Source organism: Struthio camelus, chromosome 12 (genome assembly GCF_040807025.1).
Source record: "Struthio camelus isolate bStrCam1 chromosome 12, bStrCam1.hap1, whole genome shotgun sequence".
Taxonomy (NCBI): Eukaryota; Metazoa; Chordata; class Aves; order Struthioniformes; family Struthionidae; genus Struthio; species Struthio camelus.
Window position 1 is genome coordinate 18310649 of NC_090953.1, and position 12934 is coordinate 18323582.

At 36.8% G+C, this 12934-nt stretch overlaps 1 protein-coding gene across 4 annotated transcripts in view; it reads right to left on the reverse strand.

Moving 5' to 3' along the window:
- Window positions 1-12934, reverse strand: part of LRRC49 (leucine rich repeat containing 49) — a 69057-nt gene that overhangs the window by 33724 nt on the left and 22399 nt on the right. For all 4 annotated transcript variants that reach the window (XM_068958770.1, XM_068958771.1, XM_009681473.2 and 1 more), the window contains one exon: window positions 4330-4473. In XM_068958770.1, coding sequence (XP_068814871.1) covers window positions 4330-4473 — 144 coding nt within the window. The remainder of the gene's footprint in view (window positions 1-4329; window positions 4474-12934) is intronic.

Consider the following 12934-nt stretch of genomic DNA (forward strand, 5'->3'; position numbering starts at 1 on the left):
GCATGGCAAACAATGTTAAAGAAAAGAGGATGAGACCGCTGCTGGTTTCTGAACAAGCTTTTGGGAAAGCTGCCAACGTGCTGTTGCAGCATTTAAACTGCACCTTAAAGTGCACTGTAACCAAATTGTTAAAAAAAAAAAAAAACCACACACACACAAATCACCCTTTTGTGATCATGCTGCAATAAGGTTTTTGAAGTGCCAACTTGTGCCATGCAGCGGGGCAACTAGCACTTTGAAATGCTATCACTCTTCTGTTAGAGAAGAACCGAAGGATTTTGCACAATCAGGAACCTCACTGATTTAAAGTTTATATATATTCCACAGGCTGATCACAAAGATAACATTAGGCAAAATACAGAATTATAATCTTTAAAACTCTTTAAAAGAGTTTTAAGAATGAGTGATTGTGAGTGTAATAAATATCACTAAAGACCTTTGCACACCACCTTAAAACATTTCAAAGTATTAGTAAGGTGAACCATATCAAGTAAGAATAAACTATTTATGAAATACAAATCCACAACGGCCAGACAATAGTCTGCAGTCTGTACAGATCACCCTTCAATTATAAGAGGGTATCTCTTTATCCTAAGGAGCATACTACAACTTGCAACCAGTGGACACTAATCTCGGCACTTACAGCATAAATTGGCACAGGGGCTCACTACTTTGATTTCAGCCTCCAATCAAATCTATGGTCCTTCCTCCCACCATCAGATCTGGAACATGTCCGCATAGCGTTCTGCGGACAGAGCGTAGCTCCTTCTGCCCAGCCAGCTAAGCGCAAGGCAGCTCTGAAGACGCTGTGCAGCTGCTCTTAATGAAACATTGTGCGTGAGCTAACAAACCATACCAAGAATCACAGCTCTATCTATAATTAGCAGGGCTTATTAGCTCAGGTCTGTATTAACTGCAGTTTCAAAACTCCTACTTCAGAGCTACCCTGAATCCTCCTAAATCAGCCCATGGAGAGATTGAGTTCACAACTGTCATCTAGATGTACCCTCAGTCCCTAAGGATACTTACAGGGATGACGTTTAGGGAAGGGCGGGGGGTGGGGGCATGATACAAGCTGAAATACACACAAAGACAGACTGTGCGCAGTAATTCTTCTTAAGCAACACAGATTTTAATTGCTCAAAGAATTTTGTGTTTGGGAATACAAAGTAATTTCCTGTGAAGATAGACCTCTATAACTAGCATGATATTTTGCGGTCCTAAAAAGCATGTTGCAAGCCTCACAAGCATGAGAGTGAACACCTTAGTTATAAGGAAGGCCTGCAGCAACTTCAGTTTCGGTATGAAGTCATTAAGTCAGCGGACCTACGAGACAGGAGTTTTTATCTTAAGATGATGTACAACTTAACCAGTTCTTCTCCAAGTCTAAGATCAGGCTGAAGATGACAGAGACAGGATCTCCACCTTTTATTACCTGAAAGTAGGCAAGCAGGTATTGCTTTCAAACAAAAATACAGATCATCTTCCTAATTAGGGATGCTGCATGAAAAGTAAATAGACATTCCATAATTCCTGGTATGTAGAGATCCATGTTTTTAATGCCAGATGAGACCCTGTGTAATTACTTATTCTGCCCGCTTGCCATTCCTCAGAATAGTCTGACTTCTTGAAGACACTTCCAGTTCGCCTCAGGACTGCCTTCTCTAAACCCTACAGCTTTGGCTGAACTAGAATTTACTCTTATAAAAATAATTACTTTTGATTCAACGATTTCCAGTGAAATCTGATGAATACCTCAAAGACAAAGAATAGCTCCACAATTACTAATCTAAGGCTAAGGGATTATAAGAGGTTATTACACATTTAATTGCTCATACAGCCTGCAATCTAATTGGAAAACTCTAATTATCCAATATTGTCAACTGTAACTCGGGAGGAGTCTAGTATGGAACCTCACTTCATTTGAGAAATCAGAATATCATGTTTCCCATAAAAGAATACTACATTTCTAGCCCTCATAGGAGAGAAAAGTGAGGAAAATAAGGAAGGGTCACAAAAGTGTAGTGAGAAAGAAAATAATTTAAATATTAATTTTAGACTAATTTCATGAGTTGGAGGGGGCAAACTTTTTCAAATTTGAGGTTACAGATTCTGCAACTTAAAGGAACAATCAAGTTAACCAAGATCCCATTCATAATTATAGTGTTGCGTTAACAGAGTAACTGCAACACAGCCCACGCAATAGAAATCAAATTCTTTTTTATGAATTCAGAGTGGAAATTTTGCAGCTCAGCTCTATACCATACCTATATCATGATTTAAATGCCAAAAACCAATTATCTTGCTCAGTCAGCGGTAAGAAAATCTAAACCTCTTCCTTAAAGGAAAGGAAACAAAAAAACCCAACTCTCTTCCCCCAACTACTCAAGTATTCCAGCAGTAATGTAACTTGGATGTTCTTGCCATAAAATGATAAATTGGTTTCCGTTTTTGGATTTTCAGTATTATCATATTGCAACAGATTTTGAATTCAATACAAAGTAGTGCAGTTTTCACACTTTCAAGGTCTTTCGATTTCAAACATCAAAATAAATCCAATTAAAAGAAATACATGTGTATTTAAAAGAAAGCATCTACCATTAAAATGAGGAAGATTTTATTTTAAGAGACATATGTTTACTTCATATCTCAAACACCATGAAGCGTCCAAAACTTGACTTCATATGACCTAGAAGTCCCTCTCTAGAGGGATGAGAATTAGTGCCATGTTTGCTAAAATCACCATCCAATTCAAAAAACGGTCCATTAGAATTTAACCAGGGTAACAAACAATTAATTATTACATAGACAAAATAAAACACTTCCCTAAACAGAATGTCTTCTGAAGCACTCCTTCTGGCCAGGGAGGAATAAAACATAAAGGTGAGATGTAGCAGACCCTAAGTCTATAACTCATTAACTTTCAAGCTAACTCTCCATTTGCAGCTAGAGGAGACAAGTAGGAACTATTCCTGAGAGGGGTGAGAAGGCATCAGCTGCAAGCAAGGAAAAGAGAATCTGGGAGAAGTAACTGGTGTTGGGGGAAGGGACAGTGATAGAATCAGAAATCAGCAGAAGTTTGAGGAAATAATGTCTCAGCAACAGCAGAAGGCTTCTCCAAAACCAATGGGAAACATAAAACCATTTTCTAAAAACTATGAATTACAATAGCCAACAGAGCAGCCTTCCCATGAACGTTATGTTCTGTAAATTGGTAAATATAATCCTTTTTTTTCAAAAAGTTAGGCTGCATTGAGACCAAGACCTTATTAACAGAAATATAAGGACCCAAATATATATTTAAGTAGACTGACTGTATTATTTAAAAAGTGCTTTTTCAAATAATACACCTGCCATATACAAGTCATTTCCACACTTCCAGAAGAAATTAAAAACCCAAAGTACTAAATGACAAGCTTAACCCTGTAGAGCATAAAGACTTAAAATACTAAGTTAAAGCTCAAAATGGGAAATTTTGTCTATGAGATGAATACCTGTTTTGACTTTTACTATGAGTTTTTGTGAGGGAAAATGATTGTTAGCGGGTGTGCACCCGCGTGGTGCAAGAGCGGTTTTGCTTCATTTTTGCTTTTACCTTGCCCACTGAATGACCTGACAGAGAGCAATCCAACCTGAAAAGAGATGCTGGAGGAAATCTTGGATCCCACGCAGCCAGCAACAAAAATCTCCAAACACTCAGAATTACTATCCCATTTCTAACCAGCTTCGTGGGAAAGGAAAAGAGAGGACAAGGGATAGGGCAGGGGTAATTTGCACCAAGATTTCTGGATTCAGCTGTAAAAACACATGAAAATCCCTTATAAAGAAAACTCAGCAACATTCTCCTGGTAGAAGTAAAATCGATTTCCTTCCCTTTGGGAAAGAAGCATCAGCTATGCTTTCTCCCCAAAAACATACATAAAAAGATTAAGTCTCAGATGGCCTTACTGCTTAACTGAGTTACAGAAATTAAGGTGAGAGAGCTTTGCTTTTATGAAACAAACTTGTATGGAAATCTCCAAATCTGTGCATTAGAACTATAAAGCTTCTTCAGAAACTTATTTGTTTCCACTATCATGTGCTATCAAGATCTATACAGCTACAAGTAACCACATTTAAACAAAGTAACACCAAATAAGTCACTGTGTTACTTTCACCTTCATGGTGTAAAAGCGAGCCCCACAAAAAAACAACCAAAACAAAAACAATATGGAAAAACTAAGATTTCACAAACCTGAAATGCTGATACAGGTCAAACAAGTTAAAGTAATAGTGTATCTTGGTTTAAAAAAAAAAAAAAAAAAAAAGATATTTAATTCTGTTCCTTACTATAGCAGAGACTTGATTATGACGAAGGTTGAGCTCTGTGAGTGAATCCAGTCCACTAATATTTTCCACAATGGTTAGTAGGTTTCTGGCAAGGTTTAACACTCTCAGTTCACCCAAATGGTTGATGTTTTCTATTTTAGTAATCTGTAAAAGAAGTATAAACACGCACACTGTGTTTTGCATAGATACACAATAGATTATATATAGTATATACATATATATATATTTTAAAAACAACATATACAGACAAAAACAGAATCAATTTAATCCAACATTGTGCTTTTTATAACTTTTCTAAAGAAAAAAGAAGGGAGAAGGGAGAAGGGAGCAGTTATTCTCTTCCTCACAAGTTCTGGTGCCAGTTTTACGAGCTGATGATTGCTAGACTCAGTGAGACGTGCTCAAATAAAAGTCAGAGAAAGAAAGCAGTAGCATCCTGAATTTGGATACAGAGCATGTTCGCTCGACATCCCCAGCATGTCTTTGGCAACTCATGGCTTCCTGTGATCAGAAAATGAAGAGATCAAACAAAGTAACTAACCTACACTGAACAGGCTGCTGCTTTATGTTTATTTTTAATATCTTATTTTAAAGATTCAGGTGATACTGAATAAATTTAGTTGAAAGGATAATGATGGCTACCGCCCCTTAATTTTATTTTTGACTTGTGAAAGCGTAACTGCGTTTTACAAGGGCATTAACGATTATTCAGCTGACGCAATATGGCTTCGTTTTACGCTGTTTGCGTTTCTCAGAGTGATCTACTCAAGGATCTATATCCAGATATCTGTTTCTCAGAGCAATTTGGGATCTGTCCTCCAGCATCTATCCAGATGTTCATGCAGGACTTGCATACAGCAATATCATGGAGTAGATATGGGGATGTTCATATCATTCTTACCAAAACCCATGTTATACGGCAGTAAAGGGGGTATCAGGTTTTCCCATGGAAAATACTTTGGCCTTTCACTATGTGTATCCAAGGGCAGAGCGCACAAAGCTACTAAAAAATACAGTGCATTCCCTTGCAACTGAATGATGTGTCTACTGGACATGAGATCAGCGTAAGCTCCCTTCAACATCCTGTACTTAGCCAGGCACGCTGTTCCTTCTGCAAGCTCCCAACGGCCATTAGATGCAGACAAACAAGCTAGTGATTAGGGGCACACACACCTTCCCAATGATAATGAACTTTCTAATGCTTTAGACCAGTACAAATCTGGCCATACCAATCTCCAGATGATGATTAGCAGCTTCTGGAACAGGAGAAGTGGTAAGGCAGCTATTAACAACAGCATCATGCATTTTCAAAACACATGACTTATGTATGTATAAATATATATGTGTGTGTGTATATTTGACATATGATTTGAATATACTGCTGTATTTCAGCAGTTCTTCCATAAAAGCTTTTGGCAATGCATACATGTTAAGCAGATGAAAAAAACAATACCTAAAATCACATCTCGGATCAATTTTTGATTCAACAACTGATCAAATTATTATGCATCACACCTTCATGTGTATTATATGCAGAAAATAATTTATGCATAAGGTAAAATTGTTAGGATACCAAAACAGTAAACAGCAGAAGGAATAGAAAATACCACTGTTCAGAACAACGTATTTTGACAGAGACTTGCAAAATCAAAGCCAAGAGCAGATGGTTAGCATGAAGAGTACAGGCCTCTGCAGATGTCTGTTTAGCTAGACTTACAGCAAGCGACAAGGCAGAATTTGAAGTGATCCTAGCATCTTACTGCTACTGCAGAGATATGGATTTCATCAACAATTCATAGAGATCCTATTTATAACTTTCCTCAGTTTTTAGACTGTCAGCTCTATTGGATTTTCTCTCTTTACTATCATGCACGCATGAATGAAGATATACCAGCTTTTGGTACATACTACATCTATTAGTTAACAAACCACTCTCACCTCTTTCTAGGCAATTCAAATAATATTTCTTTTAGTAAAAAGAAATTTTATCTACCACTTCTAATTATATTTCTTATTAATTAAATGAAGATTATTATTAACCATTTTGAATTGTTTTTTCAAATACAAAAAATTAAAAGATTTTACTTGGAAATATTGAACAAAATACTCCTGTATTTTTGTTTGCTCGGGAGTATTTTTGAATCCTTTGGTATGAAATAATTATACAAAAGAAAAAAATCAGAAGATTGTTATGCAGAGTATAACCACTTATCAATAATCAAACTGTACAATAGTAACATCTTATGACATATTTCTGAGATGATTTAAAAGAAGTTCATGTTTGAAAAAAAAAAATCAAGCTGCATTTTTTCCTTATGCTTACAGCCTTGAGCCTTTGGAAAGAATGAATCACAGGACTAAAATAAATGTTTGTTTTTTTAAATGTCAGGCAGTATAGAGCAAGTTTCATTATAAATATACCTACTCAAGTTCTGCCTTCAGTACGACCTAGCTCATTTTACTAACTTTAATGCACTCACTGATTGGAAGACAGAATACAGTCTAATTAACTCCACCTAAAATAAAAAGGCTTTAAAGGGATTTATATAAAACATACAGCATTTACTACTTTGTTACCAGGAAAAAAAAAAAAAAAAATCAAGCTAACAATTACAACTATCTACACAGGCTACTCTGTGCAAGGAAGCACATTTAAAAATTAAATGTTAATCCAAAGTATTGTTACTTTTAAGTTATAAAGAACAGATGCAACTATCACACAGTAAACTCTCACAAGTCTTAAAATCAAATATTAGTAAATAATACTCTGAAGCTCATTTTGTAGAGTTTAAGAGATTTTTTTCTTTGTGTTTCTTACCCTGAGTCTGAAAATTTAACTAGAGACAGTAATTTTAATTCCAAATCATTACGCTATTTATTGCGACCGTTATTTTAACTGATAAGATATGAAAGTACTGTCACCGTATCTCGTTTAAACAGTGCTTTTTCTTAAAGGCTGCTTCACCAGAACCTTCTATTATTGCAGATCGAATTCACAAGGAGGTAGAGTGGAAGCAGCCCTATACTTAAACCCTGCTACAGAACCAAATCTCCTCTTCAACACAATCCTCATTAGTGCAGTACAGCATTGCAAAGCAAGTCTGACACTAAGGAACCAACATAATTAAAATTGGAACTGTAGTACATTAAGTATACAATATACACAATCAAGTACAAGGTCTCTGAAGAAAATAACGCTGTACTATTGCCCATTTATCTGTATTACTGTTGTTAATAATAATAATAGAGTTTTTACATAGAAATTAAAACTAACGTTATTAGGAGGTTGTACCTTCTTACAAATTTTAACAGGCAGTATTAAAATTAAGAGGCTTACTAAATCACACAGCAAAATCAGGAAAATATGACAAGGGAATTAATGATTGTACTCGACAAAAAAGTTAAGTGCAACATTTTACTGGGCATTACACTTTTTTTGAATCTTCTTATGCACCTATTATGTGAAAGGGTTTTCTTTAAAAAGTAACATATTTAAAAGGTTTGACTTGGAACACCACCACCAAAAAATATTGAACAAGGTTTTGTATTTAAGCATTTTAGAATACTACATCTTGATGTTTTAAAGTACATTCAGTTCCCCATTACAGTCCTCACTTGTCGGGGGAGAGGAACAGGATGGGACAGGACTCAAAGTTCAGAACCGTGTTTAGCCAAGATATCCTGTACTCAAATAAATCAAAATAGTTTCCAAAAAGTGAACAACAATGACATTTTACTCTATTTCCCCTCCCCTCCCACCTCTTGGAAACATTCCGGTCTTACAAGCTGCACTCAGTCTATGCAACCGATTTACATCTGAAAAGGGGAGGGAGAGAGGGGCTAAGAATAAAATAGGAATCTAGCTTTCCTCCAAACTGCCACAGCCTCACAAATATTAACATGAAAAAAATCTTTCTAGCTAGTATTTATTTCTTTCTTTCTAGCAGTATTTTTGAAGAACGTGAAAACTCTATTTGAATATTTATATTGTGCCTATTTGCTGAAATATCTTATATAGAACGACGGTGTATCATGAAACAAAGCTAACCTGTTGTTTCAGTTTAATGCATTTCAAGTAACTTTTATATAATTTGTGCACAGGTTTAGGTTGTTTATTGTTGAGTGATCCTCTGGGATGAGAGGCAACATATAAAAGACATTGTACATTATTAATAAAAGATTATAATCTCAATACATTTAAAGTGATTACAAGAATCAGAATATTTCTGTATTGAATTACACTACTGAAATAAGGATGAAAACTATTTGGTCAGATATTATGTTACAGATATTACATATATTTTACTGCAAATACTATGTCCTATAGCAGCCACGAAATTGTAAAGGAAAAAAAGGGGGGGAATTAAACAATAATACTTATTTCTTGCCAGATACGTGAGTACTTGCAACGTGCTCAAAAAGGATTGTTGAATATCACATTCACTGAAGAGCCACTCTGGCAGAATAACTTGCAGGAGTTGAGATTTACTGGTTTTGTCTAACATGCTACACTACATTATGCATCTCATTTAATGACCTCAGAGAAGCCAAATCATAGAAAAAAGACTATAGAGAAACCGCTCTGTATCATACCTCAGTTACAAACAGTAATACTACTGCAGCATTTTATGTTCTGTAACGTAATAGCAATAGTATTGTTGTCAGGCAACAATACTCATATTGTAGCATTTTAATTAGAAGACAACGTATGTCAAGTTATTCTTGTACTACTATATGCTGGGATCCATCCTAGGGACTGTATTCACAATGGCCTCATTAGGGCAATTTGCCTTAGCCTAGAAAAATAGACTCCCCTCACTAAGTCATCTACTAGAATCCAATAACACTGTAAACCACCTTCTAGTGGTTTCACCTATCTCTCCCCATTGACTATAGAGGCAGGGTGGTGATGTTAGAGCCACTGAATTTAAATTAGCTTTGGGTAACATTTCGCCTTCTTGTATCCCAAGTTAACTGTACGCAAGCAGCTGATCTTCAAATACCACTCTGTTGTGCTGAAGACTGCTCGCCTGATATTCTCTCCCCTTAAGAGACTGGCTTCTCTAGGAAGAACGATGCGTGCTCGTGAACTAAGGTGTGGCAACTTGAAAAGGTAAGAAACTCAGTCAAGACACAGCTGCTATATATGAAGACAAAATGCCTTAAAATAGAACACTGTTCTAGTACGTATGAAGATATGAATCGCATAGGATGACTGTATAAAAATAACAGATGAATTTTCTTCAAACTAGTTGATCTAACTGTGGTATTTTTCAACAAATCACTAAAATACTCTATAAAATGACACGTGATCAACCTTTACTCCAAAGCAGTAAGAGAACTGATGAATAGAAGCCTTCAGTGTATACTCCACAGGAAGTGCACTAAAGACCAGCAGATTTCTTACATAATCCCATCAAACATGTGGGATTTATGAACACACAAACCACAGGAACACTGCTATCCTAACCTCAAACACAGACTGCCATTCAGTGAGTACCGTAATCGGATGTTGTTTCAGCGCGCTACAGCTAAACCTACCGCCACAGAAGCCTTCATTCATCCAATAAAGAGGTTTTTCGTCACTTTACTAGTGACATTTTTGCAACAGAGAATTATTTGTCACTTCACTAGTACCCTCAAAATAATTCTTTTTTTTTTTTTTTTGGGGGGGGGGGTCTCATTTCCCTAAATAGGGGAAATAGCTAACTAAAAGAGAGTGAATTCAGACTAAAGCCACTCTCACATGAGAAATGTTCCAGTCCCTTCATTTCTGTAGCCCTTCACTGCACTCGCTCCAGTAAATTCATGTCTGTCTTGGACTGGGGAGCGCAGACCTCGACAGCACTTGAGGTGTGGCTTCACCAGTGCTGAGTAAAGAGGAAGAATCACCTCCCTTGCCCTGTTGGCAGTCCAGGATGATGTGTGGCCTTCTTTGCCACGAGGGCACACTGCTGGCTCATGCTCAACTTGTCCACCACATCCCCCATGTGCTTTAACATAAAGCTGCTTTTCAGCTAGTCATCTTCCAGCCTGTACTGGTGCACAGTGTTATTTCCTCCCCAGATGCAGGACTTCGCACTTTGCTTTGAAATTCATGAGCTTTTTGTTTGCCCATTGCTCCAGCTTGCTGCTGAACTGCAGCACAACCATCTGGTGCAGCAACCACTTCTCCCAATTTTGTATCCTCTGCAAACTTCCTCAGGGTACGCTCTGTCCCACTGCCCAGGTCATTAACGAAAACAAATGGCATCAGCCCCTGGGGAAAATCACTAGCAGCCAGCTAGGCTTCCTGCCACTGATCACCACCTTTTCAGCCTGGCAGTTCAACCAGCTTTCAATCCACCTCACCGCCCATTTATCTAGTCTGTATTTCATCAGTGTTTCTATGAGGATGTTATAGGGGACAGTGTCAAAAGCCTTGCTAAAAATCGAGATAAACAACACTGCTCTCCAGTTAGCCACTGAGCTAGTCACTAAGGCACAGAAGACCATCAGGTTGGTCAGGCATGATTTCCCCTTTGTAAATCGATGCTGACTACTCCCAGTCACCTTCTTGTCCTTAATAAGTTTGGAAATGGTTTCCAAGATTAGTTGCTCCATCACCTTCCAAGGGATTGAGGTAAGGCTGACCTGTCTCTCAGGATTTGACATCACTCATTTATATGACTTTCCTGTCTTAGGCCAATTACAATCTATGCAACAATTTTACTGTTGAGCAGACAACAGTCAGGGAAAAAAAAATTTAAATCTACATTTTAGCTCAATGACATTCTTAAAGTAATCCTTTCACTTCTTCCTGAATAGCTCAGCATCAACCCCCCACCCCGGCCAATTCTAACTACAATGACAAGTTCTGTAATACGACGACTAACTTCTTTTTTGTTTTTTATAAATACGCATTTTTTAGTAAGTACAACCAAAAAATAACATATGCAAGTATGAACAATGCCTTTTATAGCACAAATTTTACATTGTGGCCCAATAATATGTTAAGAAAATCCTGCAAATATTCCTAGCAACAAGATACAGATGATGTCACAAGGACAGCTGTCTTTTCTAGAAAACAGCCTTTAAGCTGAATCAAGAACACGTTTTCCATGCCATACATTAAATAATCTACGTAGAAAGATTGTTTTCTCACATCTGCAAGAAACAGAAGACAAAAGTGCCATAAAAATATCTGTAGCATGTGAGAAAGTATAACTGAAAATATGGTAGCACTAAGTGAACAGCGTTTCAATGACTGCAATTTTGAGATTGAAAACGTTGTGTAGAGGAACTATCAAATACTCACGCAGCACATACAAACCGTACTAAAATGGCAGCCAAAGACGCTTCTGTACATCAAAGTGAATTTCAGTACGTTCACATTTTTTCCATAGTTGCTACTTTCATAGTTACGAGAGAAAACCACACCACAAAAGTGCAGTTAAGTCTTTTACTTGGAATGCAGAACCATCCCCATCAAGGAAAACTGCTGTTTACCTCTAGTTTCAAGTTGTAAAATTGACTAGATATATCCACAGATTTTTTTGACCTTCCTCCAAGAATCAGGTATAGGATAACACCATAAGCAATGTAACGAACCAGATCGTCAAGAGCTTGCTAAGATACAGCAAGTCCTATCTTCTATTATTTTTCATTACGAGTGACAAGTGGGATATTCTGTTTCTGCATTCCCGATTGACATTAATCCCTACTGAACTCAAGAAAAACAAATCATATATATGTTAGATACAGGACATGGTATCAACAGGACACAGCATTAGCAGAACACTGACCAGAATCAGTTATTTTGGACTATATACCAACACTTCATTTTTAATTCCACTGATCTATTTTAGTTGCTACAGTCTGGAATACCTGAATGCATCTTTTGATGTTCTCAAATCCAGTTCTGTGGTTGAAGTGAGTTCTTGAGAAATTTGTGATTTCGGAGAGATACAGTTTAAGATAAAATAGAAGGCTGCCAACGTAAAGGTTCCATGAATCTCAGGGAAGCTAAAGGCACATAACCTCTCTATTATTAAAAAGCAAACAAAAACCAGACTTGAAAACAATACAGCGAGCTGATACACTCTTAAACAGTGTCTCAAACTCACTACTACTTTCCTTTTTCATTATGCATTCAGAAAAACTAAACATATATGGCCGACTGGTATTTTAGATCATTAATCCCTCAACTAGAAAAAGAGAGTTTGAAAGTCAAAATTTACCTAGCCATAAATTGGAAAGGAACAAAAAGATGCAATTAATAGAAGAGAAGTTTAGAGTCTTCATTCGGTCTATTCCATGAAAAATACACTAAGCTTACAAAAAAGCAGAAAACTAAACATCTCATTTGCAGATGCTAGCATCTGAGTGCTTCACATAGACATGTGAATCAAGCTTTCTAAAGAAAAGCACTTATGCTTCAGAGGTTTAATACTGAACTTCCGATACAAGATTGATTTGTCATGTTCTCTGGGCCAAGGTTGGCCTATAGTTATTTGTGCTATAAAACTGTGCTGGCACAATTTTTTTTCCCCCCAGCTACACTTAAAGAGTACTGACTTAGGCCAAAACATCAAGACAGCATACATGTAATTGCCTAGACAAAAAT